The 25,221-nt window shown below is 34.1% G+C and overlaps 1 protein-coding gene across 3 annotated transcripts in view; it reads right to left on the bottom strand.

The window, feature by feature from the left end:
- The window catches only part of LOC126885744 (leucine-rich melanocyte differentiation-associated protein-like), a 52,710-nt gene that overhangs the window by 9,045 nt on the left and 18,444 nt on the right, over positions 1-25,221 (bottom strand). For all 3 annotated transcript variants that reach the window (XM_050652524.1, XM_050652522.1, XM_050652523.1), the window contains exons 4-5: positions 16,377-16,503; positions 3,581-3,714 (exon numbers count right to left, since the gene is read on the bottom strand). In XM_050652524.1, the coding sequence (XP_050508481.1) occupies positions 3,581-3,714; positions 16,377-16,503 (261 nt within the window). The remainder of the gene's footprint in view (positions 1-3,580; positions 3,715-16,376; positions 16,504-25,221) is intronic.

Consider the following 25,221-nt stretch of genomic DNA (forward strand, 5'->3'; position numbering starts at 1 on the left):
ATTTTCCGTCGACGAAGTGTTCTCGACCAACTTTCATAGACCCCCAGTAATCCATTTTTATTAATTTAATGCCGAAATCTCTCAAACTCCAGAAGAGGACGCCCCTTGCAGTGAGCTTGGGCTCCAGGTGCACAGAGAGTAGGTTTTGGTAGCATATTCGTGTTTAGCGACCTCAAAAACCCGTAGGTAATCCGTTTGCATCAATTTGATACCGAAATTCCTCGAAACTCCAGAAGATGACGTGCCTTAGTAGTGACCCTGGGCACCAGATACTCCGGATGAGGTCAATTCTGATGGCATATTCGTATTTAGCGACCCCTAAAACCCGTGAGTAATCCGTTTGCATCGATTTAATGCCGAAAACCATCGAAACTCCAGAAGATGACGTCTCGTGCCGTGACCTTGGGCATCAGGTGATCCGTGGGTCAGTTTTGATGGCGTAATCGTATTCAGTTACCCCAAAACCCCCCAAATAATAAATGTTGTTCCTTAGTATACTGATTTTGACCTTATTTTTATAGTTATGCAATTTTGGATGCATTTTATGCACTTTACAGTGCAATTATGCATTTCCACCCATTTTTGAATAGTAGACTTTTTTCCTGTCGTCATCCTGAATATAATGCAAAAAACTGCAGGTCTATAGGTGCTGTATTTAAAAATTTATTTATTTGGGTGTTTTTAGTGCTAAATGCCCTGGTCTACTTACAATGAAAGAATGCGAATGCGACTTTTTCAGCAACATTTAGAGCTTTTTCGAAAGATTAAAGTGGATTTTGTGTGTCGTCAGTTCATCACTAAGGATGAAACTTGGGTCTATCACCATGATTCTAAATCAAGACAAGAGGCTAAAGAGTGGTGTGAACGTGGTTCTTCGTCTTCGAAATGTTTCCAGAAATTACACAAGAAAGTGTTAGCATATGTTTTTTGAGATTCGAAAGGAATATTTGTTTGTGGATTACCTCTAAATATTAACTTGTAACCTTTTATTTTTTCTATCTGCGGATCATCATCATTCTCTTTGCCTTATTCCTATGCGGGGTCGGCTTGACTAATTGCATTTCTCCACACAATTCTATCTTGGGTCATATCAATGTTAATCCCCTGTACCAACATGTCCTGCCTTATCGTCTCCCCCAGGTCTTCTTTGGTCTTCCTCTCCTACTCCTTCCAGGAATCTGCACTTCAGCTATTCTTCGTATTGGGTGAGTAACGTCTCGACGTTGAACATGACCAAACCATCTTAACCTATGCTCTCTCATTTTGGCATCAATTGGTGCCACACCTAGACTTCCCCTAATATACTATTTCTAATTTTATCCTTCTTTGTCACTCCACTCATCCATCTAAGCATTTTTATTTCCGCCACATGCATTCGTTGTTCCACTTTCTTTTTCAATGCCCAACATTCAGTTCCGTACATTATAGCCGCTCTTATGTCTGTTTTATAGAATTTTCCCTTCAGCTTCATTGGAATTTTTCTGTCACACAACACACCACTCGCTTCTTTCCACTTCATCTATCCAGTCCTAATTCTACTGCATGCATCTCCATCTATTTCTCCATTACTCTGTAATACCAAGGTACTTAAAACTGTTGCTTTTCACAATCATTTCACCATCCAAAATCTCTCGAGGAACTCTATCATATGCTTTCTCAAGATCAATGAATACCAATGAAGATCAATGAAACAATGAGTTTTTATATCTGTGGATAAATTCTGAATATTACTGTAACCTTTTAAACCAGCTGAAGGAAAAAATTCTGGAAAAAAGACACGGTTTGCAGAAGAACAAATCCTTTAGCACGGTACAAGAACAATGCACCATGTACCATGTTATGTGAGCATTTTGCCAATAGCTAAAACAGGCGCGGATCCAAGGGGGGTCAATGGAGTCAATTGCCCCCTCCTTGAGACCTCACCTAGTGTCTACTGACACTGTTTTTAAGAAAGAGATTACGATAGAACATAAATAGTGAATTTTGTTTCCTGTTGATAACTGAATAACTGAAACATAAATATGGCAGAATTCCTTGGAATCGAAAATCATTCAAAGTTTTTGGAACATAATAAATGAGAAAGTCCCATAATAAATCTATTTATTGCAATCAATTCAATTCAATAGCAGAGACCAAATAAAAATAGTAATTTTCGGTGCTGTTATGGTAATTTGATCATTTAATAAAACCCCCCGAATAAGAGTCGCTTTTAGAAGGATGTCCAAAGTATTATGTAGCAGAGACCTAAAATTGACAATAAGGATCCGACTGCCTTCAATGCGTTAACGACTTCAATGCGTTAAATAAAATCTGACAATCAAGTGAAATATCAGAGTCAACAAAAATCAATGTATTCAATACTTGTGTAAAAATCATATTACTCTACGGAACCGAAACTTGGAAGCACGATGAAAGCACAACAAAAAGGCTACAGACTTTTGTAAATAGGTCCTTAAGAAAGATCCTAAAAATTTACTGGCCTAATAAAATAACGAATGAAGAACTATGGAAATGAACGAAACAAACCAGTATAATAACAACAATTAGACAGAAGAAATGGAAATGGATCGGCCATACGTTAAGGAAAGATCCTAGTAACATCGCAAGACAAGCACTCGAATATCAAACTGAGGGGACAAGGAAGAGGGGACAACCAGATAATACCTGGAAGAAAACAATAACCAGAGAACACAACAGAATCGGCTTAGGTTGGGGGGTTTGAAAATAAAGCAAGAAACAGGAGAATGAAAGGAACTGGTACGCAGATTAACCAGAGAATAAACACAAGAAGATATGCTGAGCTGGCCACCAGCCGTCTTACACCACCGGCCAAGAAACGCAGATACGCCCAATAGAAGTGATGGTCCAAGAGAGAGAAGGATCCGACTACTTCGCTGCTACGTGTTCTCGGTCTTACTGTATGGTGTCGAGTCTTGAACTGTGAATAAAATCGATCTAAATCGATTTGAGGCTCTCGAAATGTGGTGCAATAGAAGAATTAAGAGTTTATTGAATGGAGAAGATTCGAAACTCCACGATACTAGAATGTCTCAGCAAGACTACAGCGATTATAAAAAGCATCAAGAAGAGATTGCTGGATTATTTCTGACATTTAATGAATGGTCCCAAATATAGGTTGCTACAAAATATTATTCAAGTGAAAATAGCAGGCAAACGCAGTCCAGGACGAAGAAGAACTTCATGATTGATTTAAGGTGGCAATAAACAAAATTAAGATACCTAGGTTGGTAACCAACATTCTGAAAAAACATGGTATATGAAAAATAAGAAAATAACAGCCCATCCCGAAAAAGAATCCTGCGTACGCCAGTCACGAGAAAATTTTTATTTCATTGTCCCCACCTTTTGCACCTAGGAAGTTCCATTTGTTACGATACAAACTCAATCATAGAAAGTGTTTCTCATCAAATGATGAGATCATAACAGCTGTGGAAGCGTATACAATAAAAATAACTACAGCAAAAAGTATAGTTTCTAAAAATCAAGTTGACTGAAGATTCGAGACAAAATTATTAAGTATCGTATCTTTTAACAAAGGAGAAAATATTTTTTTACTCACCTGTATCTCATTTGCTCAACATTTGATCCTCCATTTATATAAAATGGTAGACCTGGGTTGCCCATAAGTGACAAATATTTCAAATTAGGACAAGAACTACTTAATCGATATACCCAACGATATAAATCCAAAATCTAAAACAGCATATCAATACATCAATTAGTCAAATAAATGTTATGTTTGATTTAACACAGCTGTTCTTAATCTGTGGTACATGATACATGTACCACCAGTGGTACCTATCATTATTTGCGATGCTACACAAAACGCAAAAAGAGCCAAAATCAGCACAAATATTATAGTTAATTAGATTACCTAGCTAGATAGGTAGGTATTTCAGTTAGGTGGTACCAAAAATAATAAAAAGTATTTTGTGGAACATGACTCAAAAATATTGAGAACCACTGATTTAACATTTATAATTTCATGTACATCAGAATCAGATAGAAACACTAAACACCTTAAAGACAACAAATTTGGTTTTAGAAATTCATTGGTAAATAAAGAAGCACTGTAAAGGCGCGATAAGAGACAATATTTTATGTGCTTTATAGATTTCTCAAAAATATTTGATAAACTTCAACGTACTTAATCTCTTCTTCTTATTTAATTACCGTCTCTCAATCGGAGGTTGGATATCGTCATCACTATCTTTACTCTATCTACCGCTGCTCTGGAGAGTTCTATATAGGTAACTGCATTTAAACCTGTCCCTTAAATTCTTTAATCATAACATTCTCCTTCTTCCTATACTCCCTCCTCCTCTTATCTTTCCCTGTATTATCAGTATTAGCATTTCATATCGCTGTTCCCTCATTATACGTGTCCCAAATATTGTAACTTACTTATTTTTATTGTGTTTATTATTTCGTATTCTTTGCTCATTTGTCGCAATAATTCCGTGTTCGTTTTCTTCTGTGTCCATGCTATTCTAAGCATCCTTCTGTAACACCAAATTTCAAATGACTGTAGCCCACCTCTTTATGTGTTACTTATTGCTTCAATGTCCAGCTTTCAAGTCCATATTGCAGTATCGAAAACACGTCACATCTCACATCTCAAAGCTTTTACTCTCAGTTCTAATCTACACACCGTGTTGCAGAGAATTGTTTTCATTTTTACAAACGCATTTCTTGCTATTTCTATCCTGGCCCTTCTATCTGTTGTTTGATCATTATTGTCTAAAATCCAGGTTCCTGTATATTTGTATTTGTCAACTCTTTCTATAGGTACATTTCCCAAATGTATGCCTGTTTGTACATTTGGTTTCTTAGTTATTATCATGTATTTGGTCTTTTTTATATTACCAGAGAACGGCAGTTCTCGCCAATGGCGCACAACACCCCTACATGCGACACTATATATACACGAAATTTTCGATTTTCTAAACCTGACTCAATTGAAAATTGGGCCAAATCCCATCTTAAAGTTTAGGAAAAGACTCGTCCATCCATTTGTTACCTCTCCATTTTGGTCAAAGGGTGTGGATTTTACGGCCCTTCACATTTAGGGTCAGTTTTTCGTTCTCGTCCTCAAAACTCCCAAAAATTTTAAAAACATAAGTCCGACCTTTGCGGCTTCTGATAGTACAGACCATTACCTTTCCAAGGCATGTTTAATTTTGAAAATCGGTTATACCATTCAAAAGTTACCGAGCTCAGAAATATGACTCAATTTTTATTTAAAAATGGGAAAATGTTTGTGGATATGTATGTATGTATGTGTGTGGAAAAGTTACACCGATCTGAATTTTTTTCTGTGTTTCAAGAAGTTGTGAGGGACGATTCAGAACCGGTGTAGACTTCTGATTACCCGTAAGCCAGCTATCGGGCTAGGTAGATACAAAATGGCATAATTTTTGGGCGTATATATCTTAGGTTCAAGGAGAGACAGGAAAACCGCAAATACACCAAATCAATAGGGTTGAGTTAAGCGCTTTCAAATAGTGCCTAAGAGATCAAGCTCATACATACACACGGCTCAGTATAGCCGAAAAACTGAAAAACTAAACTTTGAAAATTTTGGTTTTTCGACAATTACTCAAAATTTCAACCTACGAATTGCGCCAATAACTGAGAGTTTGTAGAAGGACTCTAGACAAATCTAACGGTGTATACCTTATATCCAGGAAAATTCGAATTTTTAAGTTATAGGCTTTATAAGTATGATCAAATCTATTTCCTATGGGAAAAACGGGTTTTCAAGCTCAATAATTCCTGTAATAGCTTCAGTTACTATACTTGACCTTGGATGCATCAGATACTACTTATCAATACGTTTCAAACTCATGTTTAGTGATCAAAATCGGTTAAGCCGTTTAGAAGTTATTAAGCTACAAAAGTATAATCCAATTAACGATTATTCCCGAAATGGTTTATGTAGTTGTAGTGGTTACGACGCTAAATTTGACCTGGCAACGGGCAATCCGAGTTAATTTACCAGCCATCCCAATACTTTTTTTAATCTATTTCGAATAGAAAAAAATCTAGTGTACATTCAATGGACACTAGATCATTTGGGAGATAATGCGACAAAGGCGACCATTTATAAAGCTTAACGTGTAATCGAGAAACATTACATTCAACTTCATACATTTAATTTATAAATAACTTTGAAAAACTCCTAATAGTGGAGTCAATGAAGGTTTTCACCTCCGATTTCGTTGAACCTCCATCGATTTTCATGAAAATTGGTAAGTATGTAGAGGATACCTCCAGAAACAAAGGTGACATGGTGCCTACTTGCGCTTTTACCCGGGGGGGGGGGATGCCACCCCTTCTCGGGGGTGGAAATTATTTTATTAAAAATAATACCACTAATCGATAGAGGGACAAATTATAAGTAAAATTTGTTATATAAAGTTATTTCAATAAATCAATAGTTTTTGAGTTATTAAAGATCAAAAGTTTTGATTTTTCCTGAAAAAAATCCATGTTTTAAAGCAGTTTTTCATAAATAACTCAAAAACCATAAGTTTCTTCAAAAAAGTTGTCATTACCAAAATCGAAGATAATATAAAAATAAATAAGCTCCTTATTCGAAAAATCCTTTATTATATATACAAAGTGAGTTATATGCAATTGAATGTATATTTTTTTTCCGGGAGTACTCAAATCTTAGTATTCAAGCTTAAATAACAGGAAAACGATGCACTTTGTTAAATATAGATATTAAACATTTTAATAAAGTACTTAAAGGTAACTATCAAAAAGCTATATAAGAAGTCGAGAACATCAAAATTAAGCAAGTTATGATGGAAATAAGAGGACCCTTTCAGATTTTTTAGGGAAGAATGAAAAATGAAACATACGTCATTTCCACAAAAATTAAAATTTATAGTAACCCATTAAAAACTTTATTTATTTTAACATGAGTAATAACTTCAACAATCTTGACCGGTTTAGAGTGCATATTTTTGAAAAAAAAATCGATTAAAAAAAATTAGAATTTTTCAAATTTTCGTGAATTTCATTTTCTTTTGATAATTACTCCAAAAATACTCGATATACTTAAAAAATGGTAGAGAACAAAATTTTAGTTTGAACTTTTTTAAAGTTTTTTCTTTTTTAATATTTTTTTACGACAAAAAATAACCGAGATAGAAACATTAAAATCCTAAATTTTACTGCGAGAACCATGTAACCGAGGCCATTTCACCTTGTATTTAAAAAAAATAAAGGATTTAGAAAATTATGTTTAACACAGTGTTATAGAACTTTTACTTAGCTTTGTAATGGTTTTTGGATAAATCTCATATTTCAAAATTTAATGGAGTTATTTTAAAAAAACCAATAACATTTTCTTTGAAAAAATTTTATAGCGGAGATTTTGTATGTATACAGGTTGTGGGAAGTCCAATTAGTCGTTTGTTGTAGGAGATACGAAAAAAGTTTATTTAGGTGAGATTGGGGCATAGATAATATCAGAATTTAAATACATTTCCAAATATACAGGGCCACCCATATTGACAGGGTGAAACAAAATTATCTTTTGTTTAATGGAACACCCTGTATATTTTTACATTTTTGGATTCTCCTCTATGTTTATTTCTTAAAATATCAGGTTTTGTGATGTTATACGAAGTAGTTTAAAAGATAATTACGTTTTTATTTTCAAATTTCATAGCAATATTCACCCCCTGTATAATTGTAGTGATTTGACATCAGAAAATCAATTTATGTTCAAGTGATTTTTAATATAATCTATTATTGTTAAAAATTATTAATCTAGCAAAACGTTTAATTTTAGCTAATACAGGGTTGGTCGAAACTGAATGAGTGTTTTCTCAAAGTTTGAGAGTATGAGTTTTCTCAAACGGAGCAGCCTGTAATGCATGTAATGAGCATTGTAATGAAATGCTATTGTATGGCACTTTATTATTTCCCACCCTGCCAGTGAGAACTGAATTTATTATTGAAATCCCTAACTTTATGTCTTTAATTATTTTAAATATTGTAAACGATTAAAAAACAATCAAATTAAATTGAAATGAATAACCAGTGTATATCTTCCACATTTACTTCATATTTAACGTAGCCTGTACCATAACATTGCACAGATTATTATCCCTGTATAGCAACCAGGGGCGTCATTTGGGCGTCCAGGGGGGGGCATTTGCCCCCCTCTGGCTGTGAAAATGACTAAAATTTACAAAAAATACAACAATATTTATCATAACATCATATATAATGTATTGTATATATAGTGCTTGCCCCCCCCTAACAAAATTTCAAATGACGCTCCTGATAGCAACGATATACCATGAATGTGAATTCATACTTGAGAAATGTCCTATATCCAGTCTCACAAAAAAAAGGGATTCCTCAAACATAATATATATGCAGACAAAATCAGCCGAAGTGATTTGCGATATCTAATTAAAGGCCCTACCAAGTTGGTTTTGTTGAATATAGCATGGAAGCACGACGATACTTTAGTGATAAGCGTATTTTTCATAGTAGCTATAGTATGTTGTTTTATATTATGTATTACCTATATTAAATTAGTTTTATTATGTTTCGTTTATCTAAAAAAATGTAAAACAAACAAAAATTCTGTTTTTCTTGCAGTTGTTTTTTCGTATAGATATTGTTTTATATTGTAGTAAATTGAATTTAGTTTTAGTATGTTCCGTTTGTTTGTAGAATTATATTTAATTAGATTTGCTTTAATTACTAAAATAAATAAATTTTCAATTATATTTTATGTATTTGTGGAAAAGGAAATCTAGTATTAGCGGCCACCTTTCTATAACGGCCAATTGTTTTCTATTTTTAGTGGCCGTTATTGTCAGGTTTGACTGTACCAATAATATTTTATTAAATTATGAAATATTATTTAAATAAAAAATTTATAAACTTGATAAAAGAAAGTTTGCTTAGAATTTACTCCTCTATCTAATTATGGGGTTATTTTTAATAAAATAGTGTTCACCCATGAGAAGGGGTAACATCCACCCCCAGGATAAAAGCGCAAGTTGGTACCACATCATTTTTGTTTCTTGAGGTATCCTCTAACTACTTACCAATTTTCATGAAAATTGATGGAGGTTCAACGAAATCAGGGGTGAAAACCTTCAGTGACTGCCTTTTTGGAAATATAAAAGATTAATTTTTTTCGTGATTGTCGATTTGCTAATTTTCTGATTTTTGGTTGCTATAAGGTTTAAAAAATTAATAAAAATTATAAATCATGCACATAAATGTAAAAAAATATTTATTTTACTTAATTAAACGAGATTGCTTGAGCCAGAATGCTGAAATCTGCATTTTTATCATTAAAAAAAAAAGGTGGATTTCACCCCTAAAATGCAGAAAGCGCAACTTGGTGACATATCACTTTTGTTTTTTGAAGTATCCTCTAACTAATCAACAATTTTCATGAAAATCGATGAAGGTTAAAAGAAATCGTGGGTGAAAACATTCAGTGACTACACTTTCAGAAATATAGAAGAATAAGGTTTTCGTGATTTTCGACTTGTTAATTTTCGGATTTTTGGTTGCTATATGGTTTGAAAAATTACAAAAAAATTGTAATTCATGCACATAAATATAAAAAAAATATTTATTTTTCTTAATTAAACGAGATTACTTGCGCCACAATGCGGAAATCTGCATTTTTTACAATTTAAAAAGTAGGGGTGTATTACACCCCTAAATTGCAAAATCGCAAGTTGATGCTATATATCTTTTATTGCTTGAGGTATCCTCTAACTACTTACCGATTTTCATGAAAATCGATGAAGGTTCAACAAAATAGGAAGTGAAAACTTATAGTGACTGCACTTTCAAAAATCTAAAAAATAATTTTTAAAAAGGGGTGTATTTCACCCCTAAAATGCAAAAAGCGCAAGTTGGCACTATGTCACCTTTGTTCCTTGAGGTATCCTTTAACCACTCACCAATTTTTATGAAAATCGATGGAGGTTCAACGAAATCTGAGGTAATAACTCATATCCACCTTCATTGACTCCACTATAATACAAGACTAAAAAACCGCTAAACGTCGTAAAAATGAGTGTCGCATGCAATATTCCAGCTACAAAAGATCTGATATGAATATTACGTGGCGCTAAAATGTATTTTCATTTTGATGCAAAACAAAATTCTAGTTTTATGTTAAAAGATTTTTTCATAACATTTGCTAAATTTGAAGTAAACGCGCCACAAAAGAGTAACTTTGATACAGTTTGAAATTTGAAACTCTTTTGTGGCGCGTTTACTTCAAATTTAGCAAATGATATGGAAAAATATTTTAAAATAAAACTAGAATTTTGTTTTGCATCAAAATGAAAATACATTTTAGCACCACGTAATATTCATATCAGAGCTTTTGTAGCTGGAATATTGTATGCGCCACTCAGTTTTACGGCGTTTAGCGGTTTTTTATTCTTGTTCACTTTTAGTCAACATTCTTCACAGAAACTGTTTGTTTTGTTTAGTAGTAATTGGAGTTGTTCAGCAGAGCTTGTCATAATAACGGTGTCGTCTGCATATCTTATATTGTTAGTAGATTTTCCGTTAATTATTTTTCCTTCACTTTGAGATAGTAATGCTTCCTCAAAAATGGCTTCACTATATACATTTAATAGTAATGGAGACATAATACAGACTTGCCTAACACCTCTCCTGATTTCAATTTTTGGACTGTGCTCTTGGATTCCGGTAAAGGTTTGTTATTCGAAAATCTCTGTTGTCTTTGTATGTATTTTGTCTTTAGAATTTGGACTAATTTAATTTAATTTTAACGGCAACGCAAATACGATAACGCAAAAATTAGATAGAACGAATAACCGAGAGAGCGATGACTATATTAATGGTAGCCAGATGCATTCATAAAAAAATGTAGAGTTTAAAACCAGATATATTATATTGGATTTATAACATGATGGTAAAACCAAGAATTTCATATGCAATAGTGGTGCGGTGGCAGTATCAAAAGTGCAGCAAAAAGCGCCATCCTCAAATTTATCAAGGTGCAAATACTTGCTTGCCTCGAGATCACTGGGGCTATGAGGGGAATACCAACGGCACAGGCACATATTTTCTCAACTTATTTAATAAATGTAGGAGGTGTGAGTATGACTTTCTTTTGAGAAGCCAAACCTTACACCACACGTTCCGTGTTCCTCTCTTTTTGTACAAAATAGGCTATTGCAAGCATGTTTATAGTAAGCTAGAACCGATGATCGATGTAAATGTTGTAGACGTATGGACATTCAGTGGACGTTATATAAACTGCATAAACGAACTGCGCAGTTACATCGCTACGATAAATCGTTGTAGTGTATACCGGGCATAACTGATGTTAGTGAACCTATTATTTTGACATAAAATCCTTTATAAAAGGTATATTTGTTAAAATCCCTATACAGGGCTATATCAAAAACATAACTAGTTTTCAATCGGTTGACCGATCATCATCAGTGTAATCCTAAAATGTGTATAACCAGATAAAATGATGCAAAGTATTTAAAATGTTGAGTAAGGTTATAAAAAATTAGAGGCTATAGTCACTCAGAATCTAACATGCTAACCACCAAAGTAAAAAATATTTGGGTATAAACCCTTTATAATTAATCCGTCATAGGAACATATGAAAAAGATGTGGTTATGAACATGGATGTATAAAATATCCAATGTTTCACGCTCGAGGTACCAATGAGCAATGAGCTCAATTTGACTAGTTCACATCATGCCGTGTCATGGCTGTATGGAAGTAAGTGATTTTGATAGCGAAAATTCTGAATGATGACATGACAGGAATGACAGTTCCACAGGAAGTTATAATTTCCCTCTTGGTTTTGTGATATTTATTGTAAAGTTTGTTAAATTATTAACAATAAAAACAGTCGTTCCCACTGTGGTAAATAGTCTATTAAAATGAAAATAGACTTGATGTAAATGTTAGAATATTGTAATGAAAGAAATAGGCAAACCACATTACACGTAAGACAGAAAACTTAATAAACGTTATCAAGCCCTTTATATGTGATATCTAGGACTTAGAAAAGCAATTTAGTGTTTATTTAAAGTTATCAGTTATATTAGAATGATTGGAAGTTGTTATAGTATGTGGAAGTACCATAAAAGATCACTATGTGGGTGACAGAGGTGTAGAACTGTTTTCTGATCTAGGAGGGATATATAAGACAAGCTCAGATTCATGCGACCATTTCTCAAGATCCCTGCAGGCTACCTGGAACTCTAAGGGTTCGACAAAACAGACAATCATATGGTATAGTTAAACATAGGGGAGAGGGTTGTTGTTAGAGGTTTATGAGATTATAATGAAAATGTAACATGAACGGGACCCAGAAAGAGTAGTGAGACTATTAAATTTAGTTACAGTATGAATATATGGGGTGAAAATAGTCATAGAAAAAGTATGGATGAAAATTTAGAGATGAATAGGTATGTATGTGGGTGATGATAACAGATGTTGGTTTGTGTGTTTATAATTGGATAGATGATAGTGGTTAATGGATATAGATGAATAAGGAAAGAAAATCATTATGGATTGTGTCAAATCAACTGTAAATGTGACTGTAGAAAAGTGATGGAAGTGATAAAGAGGTAGAAAGTAGTATTGTAATTAAAAAGGAGTTAAGAAAAAAGTTTTCGATGAAGTGGATGGAAGTCCCGGTTGAACGAAACATAGCGGTTGACACAATTTGGACTTTTTTGTTTTTCTTTGACTATTTCTAGGTCCTCGTACAAGTCCAACTTTAAGAAGTCTTTTTGTGGGATATTGTGTAGAAGAGAGACGTCATCTGGGATGTTTAATAGTCTCACTACTCTTTCTGGGTCCCGTTCATGTTACATTTTCATTATAATCTCATAAACCTCTAACGCCAACCCTCTCCCCTATGTTTAACCATATCATATGCTGGTCTGTTTTGTCGAACCCTTAGAGTTCCAGGTAGCCTGCAGGAATCTTGAGAAATGGTCGCATGAATCTGAGCTTGTGTTATACAGAGTTTTGATAAAGTATGGAACCAAGCAAATATCTTTGAAAGGAAAAGAACAATATTTATGAAACTTTGCATGCAAGTACAGTGACACAAAAGGCATATGATGCCATATTTTTTGTTACTACTCCACTTCCGGTTTCACCGGAAATACCCTTAACTTATTTACTTTAAATGGGACACCCTGTAATTTTTACAGATTTTAAAAGAACTTGTTACTTTTAATTCAAACATACCAAAAACTATTAAAACAAGAAATAAATCTCTTTACAGTTAAAAAATAGGTTAATTTATTTACGTTAGACCAATGATATTAAAATTAAAAAAAATAATTTAAAATGTTGAAAATGTTTGCTGTTCACCTCCTGACAACGTGCAAGCCTATAAATAAATTCGTGAGTCAATTTTTGCAAGATTTCTCCACGTATTAGTTCACATTCATCAATTATTATTCTTTGTCTCAAATCCTGCAAGCATGTTGGTCGTCTAACGTAAACACGTAATTTTAGATAACCCAAAGAAAAAAATCTAACGGGTTGAGGTCCGGAGAACGAGCGGGCCACTCTATGAATCCTCTACGTCCAATCCATGGATTTGGAAAATTCACTTCCAAAAAATGAAAATTTACCATAACCTATTATCATTAATATTTCAATACGATCTTTTCCACTTAAATGACCCATTAACTTATTTCTGTCAATTAGTTCAGTAACAGTTTTACCTACTATACTAAATTTAAATAAGTCATGCAGTGCATGTAAACAACAATTTTAGTCTACAGTATAGATGGTACTCGTTTATTTCCTATTACGTTGTATTAATACAAAAAATTATCTACAGACACTTTTTAACAAATTTTTTCTACCAAATTTGGTACGTATGAATTAAAAATAGTAAGTTCTTTTAAAATCCGCAAAAATATATAGGGTGTCCCATTTAAATTAAATAAGTAAGGGGTATTTCCGGTGAAACCGGAAGTGGAATAGTAACAAAAAATATGGCAGCAGATGCCTTTTGCGTCACTGTACTTGCATGAAAAGTTTCATAAATATTGTTCTTTTCGTTTCAAAGATATTTGCTTGCTCCCATACTTTATCCCAACCCATTATATCCCTCCTAGATCAGAAAACAGTTCTACACCTCTGTCACCGACATAGTGATCTTTTATGGTACTTCCACATACTATAACAACTTCCAATCATTCTAATATCACTGATAACTTTAAATAAACATACAATTGCTTTTCTAATTTCTAGATATCACATATAAAGGGCTGGATAACGTTTATTCACCACAGTGGGAACGACTGTTTTTATTGTTAATAATTTAACAAACTTTACAATAAATATCACAAAACCAACAGAGAAATTATAACTTCCTGTGGAACTATCATTCCTGTCATGTCATCATTCAGAATTTCCGCTATCAAAATCACTTGCTTCCATACAGCCATGATGTGAACAAGTCAAATTGAGCTCATTGGTACCTCGAGCGTGAAACATTGGATATTTTATACATCCATGTTCATAACCACATCTTTTTCATATGTTTCTATGACGGATTAATTATAAAGGTGTTATACCCAAATATTTTTTACTTTGGTGGTTAGTATGTTAGATTCTGAGTGAGTATAGCCTATAACTTTTTATAACCTTAGTCAACATTTTAAATACTTTGCATCATTTTATCTGGTTATACACAATTTAGGATTACACTGATGAATGATCGGTCAACCGATTGAAAACTAGATATGTCTTTGGAGTAGCCCTGTATAGGGATTTTAACAAATATACCTTTTATAAAGGATTTTATGCTTCTGTAATGGTATACAGCAACTACAGGAAAAAAAAATTTCCTCGTGGATTTTTATTATTTTGAATTTTTGTGGTGATAGTGGCTTCCTTCTTACTGTCAATGTGCGTAAAAAATATTTCCTGGACACATTTAAAATATCTAATGGTCACTTGTCAAAAGCCATTATAAGATGAAAAAAAGGAAAAGTCTACTTTGGATAAGCGTTAGGGGAAGAACCTTTTTCGGGTAACCGGTCTATCTTAAATCATCAAACTAAATCACGGATGAAGATGGACCATTTCCCGGTGTATAGAAAGACAGTGAATAACAAACATTAGTGTATTGCGTACTTACTTAACGAGAGAAACCCTCTTCAATTTACTAGTTCTCGCGAAAAAATGCTACGACCAACAAAAAGATATATTTATATGCTTTATAGACTTCGAAAAAGCATTTGATAGAATAAGACACGACCTACTATAAGAACGTTTGCAAGAAGTCGGTTTAGATGGAAAAGACATCAATTTACTAAAGAACTTGTACTGGAACCAAAACGCCAGAGTTAGAATCGAGGGTTCCACATCCGCAGAAGTAGAAATTAAGAGGGGAATTAGACAGGGATGTGTTCTGTCGCCTCTGCTGTTTAATCTTTACTCCGAGATTCTATTTAAAGAGGCACTGGAGGACTCCAAGGATGGAGTCAAGGTGAATGGCGTAAATATCAACAGCATCAGATACGCCGATGATACGGTGTTGATTGCGGATTCCGACTTGGGTCTACAATGACTCATCGACAAGACCAACTCGACCTGTGAGCAGTTCGGTATGAAAATAAACATTAAAAAAACCAAAGTGATGTCAATCCGAAAAAACCAAAACGTACCTCAACCTTGCAAAATAAATGGGCACATTTTAGAACAAGTCAATAGATTTAAGTACTTGGGATGTTGGATCGATAGCAGCCTAAATCCTGATCTAGAAATAAGATCGAGAATAGAACAGGCCAGAAAATCTTTCGAAAAAATCAAAAAACTGCTTTGTGATTCTCGAATAAATCTCGAAATTCGACTACGTTTATCCAAATGCTACATCTGGTCGACTCTTCTCTATGCAGTTGAGACATGTACCCTTCAAATATCAACCATAAATAAGTTGGAGGCCTTTGAAATGTGGATCTACCGGAGAATTCTCAAAATTTCGTGGACATCGCATACCTCAAACGAAGAACTGTTGCATAGAATAGGCAAGGCAAGAGAACTTTTCAACGCAGTGAAAGTTAGAAAAACATCATACCTGGGCCACATACTGAGAAATAATAAGTACCAATATGCTCAACTTATAGTGAAAGGAAAGATCGAAGGAAGGAGCGGACTAGGAAGGAAAAGACTATCGTGGCTTAGAAATATCCGACAATGGACAGGGCTAAATTTTGAAAGGCTAATAAGAACAGCTGAAGACAGAGAAGAGTTTGCAATTGTAGTAGCCAACCTCCATTGAGGAGACGGCACTTTAAGAAGAAGAAGAAGTACTTACTTTACAATTATTCATCCACAGTAATTCGAGTTTTGGCAGAAACGGCAAATTTTGATTAGACGTAATATCATTGTGGTCACATATTAAAGTTGTTAGTTCTTGAAACTGTTCTAAAAAATCCAATTTTCTGAAAAAATATATTAGTTATTAATAATATATCAATATTTTTATCTGTTAAGGCAAGTAAAATAATTAGAAAGTTTTACTGGAAGCAGACAGCAAATCTGTGAATACACCGAATGTGCGAAGATCATGCGTGGAGTGAGGAAAGGCTGTTTTTGTCTTATTTAATCGTCAATCTCTACTCTGAAAGAATATTTATCGAAGCTTTGCACGAAACTGAAAAAGGTATTCTATTAAATGGGTACCGGCTAAACAACATCAGATATGCAGATAGCGCCATAGTATTTGCGGACAACCTAGAAGACCTTCAACTCCTTATGAACAAAATCACTTATTACAGTCAACAATATGAACTCAATATAAACGTAAAGAAGACAAAGCTTATGATCATTAACAAGGATAACAGAAGGTCAACTCTACGTCAACAAACCCCCGTTGAAAGAGTGAAGCACTACAACTACCTCAGCACCATAATAAATGAAGAATGGATCAACAGCCAAGAGATAAGAGAGAAAATCGGAAAAGCTAGATCCACATTCGACCGGATGGGGGCCTTCTTCAAGAGACACAACCTCTCTCTTAGCATAAAAGTAAGAATGCCGCGATGCTACGTCTTCTCTTTTTTTATGGTGTTGAATCGTGGACTTTGAAACATTTGAGATGTGGCTATATCGGAGACTACTTAAAATCCCGTTGACTGACCTAGTCACAAATGAGGAAGTCCTCAGAAGAATGAAAAGAATCGAGAGGTACTGATCACCATCAAATCTCGAAAGTTACAATAATTATGCGAAATGAAACCAGATAATATGATCGCCTACTCCACATAACAATGATGTTCGCATCATATTCAAAGTATATACTACCAACATTCGTCGGAGTATATTCTTTTTAGTATATGCGTAGTACAAGCATAGCATATGTACCTTAAAAAACATTCTAAATTTCATGTTCTTTGCATATACTTCAAAGAATATTCTCATACCGAATATACTGAGTACATTCGTGTACGTAGTATCTCAGAATATTCGTAAAAGTTTATTCTTAGAATATACCTTTACCGAATATTCTTAACACATACTTATAAGTACATTTTTAACACATACTTATAAATAGTAGATACTTTTAAAATATCTTAAAAATAATATGTATGTATAAGAAGTATAATGTTAGCCTTATAGAATATCAACTTGGTTATTTTTTTGAATAATTAATAAAATTTATGTATGTAGGTAGTATTGGACGAATTTTATTTCAAAATTGTTGTATGGTAAAAAAGTTTAAACATTAATTATTGTATTAACGTTTATTATTAAAAATTCGTTTTCATAATGGAAATGACTTTACCATTTCGAGTTTATCATAAGTATTTTTACATCGTTGGAATTTGAATTTAGGTACATTCAATTCATATGGGCCATTCCAGAACCCACAACCAAAGGCTTTGGTGTTGCCAAACGTCGAGTAAGCTTGTTCCGTCAACTTACCTTAAAAATTCCCACTTTTATAAAAAAATTCCCTCCTGTTTCCAAAATCTGAGAAGATATGTTTAATTATTTTCAAATATTTTGATTTTTTTAATATCTTACAATTTGGACTGGAACAAAAATTTCCTTTTGAGTTAACTTTTTCCCTTTATCACCTTTTATGTTGAAAATTCCCGCAAAAAGGGAAATTTCCCTCCGTTTGGCAACACTAACCACCGATGTTGTTATTCCACAATACATATCCCCGTCTTATTCTGACCATTTCTTACCTGAATGGATTAGGGATAGGAAACAACGGTAAAATATGAAAACGAAAACAGGCATTATTTTTGTATCTATGCAGTGTTAATGATGAAGACGAATGATAAAGTACTAGAACTAAAGAACATACATAATCTGTTAATTTTGTTTGCGGTGCTTCAAAATATCTATTTTGGTAACTCAATATTACTTAAAATAGTGGGTATCTAGAAGTATACAAATTTAGTTACTTATATATACATAGTTTAGTTTAGCTAAATATTATATAATAATTTATATAAATAACTAAAATTTATAAATATGGACTTACTTTCTAAGTAATATTGTAGAATGTAAGTACTACATACATTCTAATTTGCAATTAAAATATAATAATTATAATAAAATATAATAGGTATTTCGTAGAACCAGTAGAACCTAAGATGAGATTAGGCGATGCTGAAAACATACTTCTGATCAATATAGCACTTGATAGCACTTTCTTAGAATATTCTTAAAAATACATATTCTTCCCATACAAAGATGTGCGGTAGTACGTTCTAAGTACCTATATAAATAGAAGGCTTATAGCACTTCCTTGGAATACTCTAAAAATTACGTCCTTGGTATAAACTAAATAGATGTGCGGTAGTACGTTCAAGTATATAAATAGAAGGTTTATAGCACGTCCTTGGAATGTTCTAAGTAGAAAGGTAGCCACTTCAGCGCACTTTGACCTTTGAACCCTCGCGATACAACATCGCGCGTGACTACAGCAGACCGCGTGACTCCGGCGTGGGTGACGTCAGTGGAGTAACTTGTCGGGACTTGTCGGGTGACGTCAGTGGGGTAACTTGTCGGGACTTGTTGGGTGACGTCATTGGGGAGCTTGTCGGGTGACGTTAGTGGGCCACAACTCCGATTAATTATTTTAATTATTTTTAATCATATTTTAAGTCGTTATAATAGTCTAAGTATGTCAATAACCATTAATATTAAACAAAAAATTTTTCCTTAGGAGGGAATTGAACCAAGTACTAACACGACAGTAGCTAGATACACATTCCGCGAACCCACGCAAACGCTTGCTAGACACTGGTAATATAAGGTATAAAAAAAAACAAATAGATAGGTAAAAATTGTAAAGAAAATTACTACATACTTAAATGTATTATAAAATTAATATATTCCTAAATTTTAGAAGAAACATTCGTAAATAGGTACATTTATACAAAACACAAAAGCATGTAGGTACCTACACATAGGTATTACTGTATATGCAGAAGCTGCTATAACAGGACAAAGGGATATCTTCTAAGCAGCTCAATGTACATGCAAGATATCGCTTGAAAACTTATTGCGAATAGATGAAAAATCAAACACATCATACCGCAGGTCATCCTCACATTATGACCAAACCACCGAACGTGTCTAAGTATAGGTACCTACAAGGCTCTCGTCTCTCACACAGATACACACAGATGACCTACAATATTCCTATGTAATTATGGGTATTAACCAGCGAATTCTTACAGTATGACCAAACCAACAAACATCCACTATAATATTAAAAGGCAATATACAATATTCTTTTTGTGATTTAATTAATGAGCATGAACCAGTCTTACAGTATGACCAAACAATAAAAACGTGTCTTACTCGATAAAGATATCAGCTGAACGATCAGTGCTCAACATGGATCTTATATGAACGATCACTACTATACATAGGTCTCCATTGAACGCGCACCACTATTATTCTGTATATGCCTATCATTTGTATGAAAATTACTGAAGTATTGTGAGCTGCATACTCTATTTTATCTACGGCAAGTGTGTAATATTATGTTTTTACGGGTTGATATTGAACATCTTCGATAAGAAAGATATGTTGGTCATAGACGGTTCTTCGATAGCCATCAGGCAACAATTTCCCCTGATCATGTTTATAAAACATACGGAATGCACTGTATATACTAACCCAAGCTGACAACATACTTTGCAGATATGGATCACGATCAGCTTATAGGTTTATGTACGATTCCCTTCGTAAAGGTACATAGGCGTGCATCCGCGTGGGATAAAAGTCGACCGTCCTTTTTATACTCCGAATAAGAGGACCATCAAATATTCAAAGTTAAAATGTGTCATGGCGAGAAAATAAAATTATATACAGTTTATGTGCGTAAAATATAAACGGTAATACAGGGTAATAACGAAAAAAATATGTTAATGTACAAAAACGATATCCAACAGTATTGTCGTAAAGAAAAGGGATGTCGTAAAGGTCTTAACGTTAAATCATCTAAATAGCTTAATTTAGCGAGACAAATGATACATCGATGTTAGCATATACATGACAGTCGACTGTCATGTAAATGACACGTACAGTGCTGCACGACAATTTTAAAACATTGATTTGACAGACCAATACTTGACGGCTGCGGCAAAGAAGTTGACATGACAAACAAAAAGAAAAAGAATTTACAGCAACATGACAAACGAAAAGGAGAAGAAGAAGTGACAAACGAAAAGAAGAAGTGACAAATCGAAAAGAAGATGAAGAAGAATTGACAAACCGTAAAAAAGAAGAAGAATTGGCAGTTAATATTGAACGTTGACAGACCGCAAAGAAGAAGAAGTAAACGTGACAAACGAAAAAAAGAAGAAATGACAATGGCTCAGCACAATGAAGAAGTGACAAATCGAAAAAAGAAGAAGAAGAATTGACAGAAACATGACAAACGAAAAGAAGAAGAAGGCTTGACAAACGAAAAGAAGAAGAAGGCTCAACACAATGAAGAATAATTTAAAAATCGAAAAGAAGAAGAATTGACAACATGATAAACGAAAAGAAGAAAAAGAATTGACGGCAACATGACAAACGTAAAGAAGAAGAAGTGACAATAGCTCAACACAATGAAGAATAATTGACAAATCGAAAAGAAGAAGAAGAATTGATAACAACATAACAAACGAAAAGAAGAAGAAGAAGAAGAACTGACAGACCGAAAAGAAGAAGAAGTGACAATGGCTCGACACAAAAAAAAGAAGAAGAAATTAAATACGATTTAATTAATTATAAAAAGTTACATTTCACATCTAATACTAGTATTAAATAGAATTTCATTAGTCACACAAAACGAATGTGTCAGCGGTCGTAAGGCACATTCCTCATCTCATATTACACCTGTAACATTATATTGCAATAGTAAGAATGTAGGGCAATGACCGCAAAAAAGCAACGATTATATTTTTTGCAACATCGCCAGAAACACCTTGCAAATTTCAATAGCGGAAATTAAAACTGCAAATTCTAGAAATAATATTCACATGTCGTTTAATTTATGTCGCATTTAATCTGATGGTGCAAAATTAGCAAGAATGTATAATATGACAATGATGCATTAAAACCGCAAGTTCGAACAAAAAAAGCATCGATTATATTTTTTAGTATACGATTTTCATCATTATGACATAACATTGTAGACGAACGAAACGAACAGGGAAATCAGTGTAGAGTGAGCACATCTTAAATAAGGTAAATGATTCTTATTTCTGCAATTCTTTTTTAGTAAATATGTAGTGATAAATATAATTTTATTTCTTTTAACATTTCCATTTAACATTTATTAAGATAATAGCATTTGATTTTTACGGTCTATTTCTAAATTCGGCGTTGCACCTATCCGCATATTGTTGATTGATTTTACGTTTTATTTAAAAAATAATAGCTTTAATGACACATTTCTAAAGTACTCCTTCTTTTATCGTTTCCTTGTTATGCAAATAAATGAGAGAGGTTGTTACTATCCACAAAAGGATAATAATATTTTATTTTATGGTTTATTTTTTGTTTCTAATTTAATCTAAATGTATTTTTATGTGTTGTTTTTTTTTATAAATTGTATGTTTCATTTGTCCTTATATTTTTGATCGATTTTACGTTTTATTTAAAAAATTATAGCTTTTTATCCGTAATACTTCTTCTGTTTAGCAATATACTATCAACCACAGCTAATATTTATTTTTTAATAGCGTGATAATAATAATGTTGCATTTGTACACATCCCAGCGTATTTTTTTACTTTATAAAAATATATTGACAATCCTACTAATGCATTGGGTTAGTAAATAACACTATGCGTTTTTTATTCGACGTAGGACGTAAATGACGTGACGTGAATGACGTGAAGTTCGAAGCAGAACGTGACATTTGAACGTGAATGACGTGACATTCGACTTGCTATCCTCTGCTGCGCTCTGCTACCGTCTGCTAATCTCTATTACCTTCTGCTCCGCTCTGCTACACTCTGCTGACCCCTTATACCGCTCTGTGATCGTCTGTGCCTTCTGTTAGCTTGTCTCTGATGACGTCTGTACGTCTCTGGTACCCTCTGCTAGCCTCTGTTATCCTCTGTGACCCTCTGCTACCCTCTGCTACCCTCTGTTACCCTCTGCTACCCTCTGTTACCCTCTGTTACCCTCTGAGCCGTTTGGCATTTATTAATATTTAAGGGTTGCGATTTAGGGGATGCGCCAGAACACTTGACGTAAATGACGTTACATTCGACGCAGGACGTTTCGTTTAACGCAGGACGTTAACATTTGGCGTGACATGAATGATGTGACGTGAATGATGTGACGTGAAGGACGTGACGTGAATGACGTTACGTGAATGACGTGACGTGTATGACGTGACGTGAATGTCGTTACGTGAATGACTTGACACTTGTCGTGAAATATGACGTGAAAGACGTGACGTGAATGACGTTACATTCGACGTAGGACGTTTCGTTTGACGCAAGACTTGACATTTGGCGTGACGTGAATGATGTGACGTGACGTGAGTGACGTGAATGATGTGACGTGTGTGACGTGACGTGAATAATGTGACGTGAATGATGTGACGTGAATGTCGTTACGTGAATGACGTGACACTTGTCGTGAAATATGACGTGAAAGACGTGACGTGAATGACGTTACATTCGACGTAGGACGTTTCGTTTGACGCAGGACTTGACATTTGGCGTGACGTGAATGATGTGACGTGAATGATGTGACGTGAATAACGTGACGTGAATGACGTTACGTGAATGACGTGACGTGTATGACGTGACGTGTATGACGTGACGTGTATGACGTGACATGAGTGACGTGACGTGAATGATGTGACGCGAATGACGTGACATGAAGGACGTGACGTGAATGACGTTACGTGAATGACGTGACGTGTATGACGTGACGTGAATGACGTGACGCGAATGACGTGACGTGAGTGACGTGAATGACGTTACGTGAATGACGTGACGTGTATGACGTGACGTGTATGACGTGACGTGCATGACGTGACATGAGTGACGTGACGTGAATGATGTGACGCGAATGACGTGACATGAATGACGTGACGTGAGTGACGTGTGTGACGTGACGTGAATGATGTGACGTGAATGACGTTACGTTAATGACTTGATATTTGTCGTGAAATATGACGTGAAAGACGTGACGTGAATGACGTTACATTCGACGCAGGACGTGTCGTTTGACACAGGACATGACATTTGGCGTTAAATATGACGTGATCAGAGACACGCTAACAGAAGGCACAGACGACCGTAGAAGTGTACCAGAGACGTACAGACGTCATCAGAGACACGCTAACAAAAGGCACAGACGACCATAGAAGTGTACCAGAGACGTACAGACGTCATCAGAGACACGCTAACAAAAGGCACAGACGACCACAAAGATTACCTGAGACGTTCAGACGTCATCAGAGACACACTAACAGAAGGGCACAGAAGTATAAATATACAAAGATTTAAAGTCATTCATGTGAGAATTCATTTGTTAACATGTCTTCAGTAGAGCGGTTCAGGTAAACAAACGTGCGGCAATAGTGAGAGAAAAGTACAAAGTTCTCGGAAAATGCAAGCTGATAAAAAAGAACTTCTATCTCATTAAATAAAATTTACGATGAAAAAAGGAATGTTTATGCGTAAAAGCGGTGAGGATATAAAAATGGAAGGGTGATGAGAGCACAGATGAAGAAGAAGATGTACACCTTCTAAAATATTGGTATTATTCCCAGATATTGATAGAGCTTAAGGTCCACAGTGTGTTTGGAAAACTGATAAAAGGATAATGGGCAAAAAACATCAAATTTGCTCCTAAAAATGTACTGATTAACGATAACAAGCACAAAACTACTTGTAGGCTAAACAATTTACTATTTTATAAGAATCCTCAAGACTTTACGACAAAGGACAGCCTCAACTATAAAAAATATAAGAGGTCACAGGTATTCATAGAGTTTCTCCAGGATATTTGACATATCAAGCATTCCGGGATAAATGTAATAAAACCATCAAACCTTTGTTTAAAAATGAGCAAACACGTCGTCGAAGTCGTTTTGAAAATGCATAGAAAAATTAGAAAAAACGTCGTAATAGTAATGAATAATCTGCCAACAATTTAAATAGCGCACAGACATAGAATACGAGACACCTTCATTTAACCGTTATTCCGTTAGATCCATGGATGAAAATGTTAAAATAAATTGGCTATTTTTTTAATTATTACTAACTTTAACAATGTACTCGTATGAAATAATTTAAATAAAAATAATAAAAAACGCATAGTGTTATTTACTAACCCAATGCATTAGTAGGATTGTCAATATATTTTTATAAAGTAAAAAAATACGCTGGGATGTGTACAAATGCAACATTATTATTATCACGCTATTAAAAAATAAATATTAGCTGTGGTTGATAGTATATTGCTAAACAGAAGAAGTATTACGGATAAAAAGCTATAATTTTTTAAATAAAACGTAAAATCGATCAAAAATATAAGGACAAATGAAACATACAATTTATAAAAAAAACAACACATAAAAATACATTTAGATTAAATTAGAAACAAAAAATAAACCATAAAATAAAATATTATTATCCTTTTGTGGATAGTAACAACCTCTCTCATTTATTTGCA

This window comes from Diabrotica virgifera, chromosome 5 (genome assembly GCF_917563875.1).
Source record: "Diabrotica virgifera virgifera chromosome 5, PGI_DIABVI_V3a".
Classification (NCBI taxonomy): domain Eukaryota; kingdom Metazoa; phylum Arthropoda; class Insecta; order Coleoptera; family Chrysomelidae; genus Diabrotica; species Diabrotica virgifera.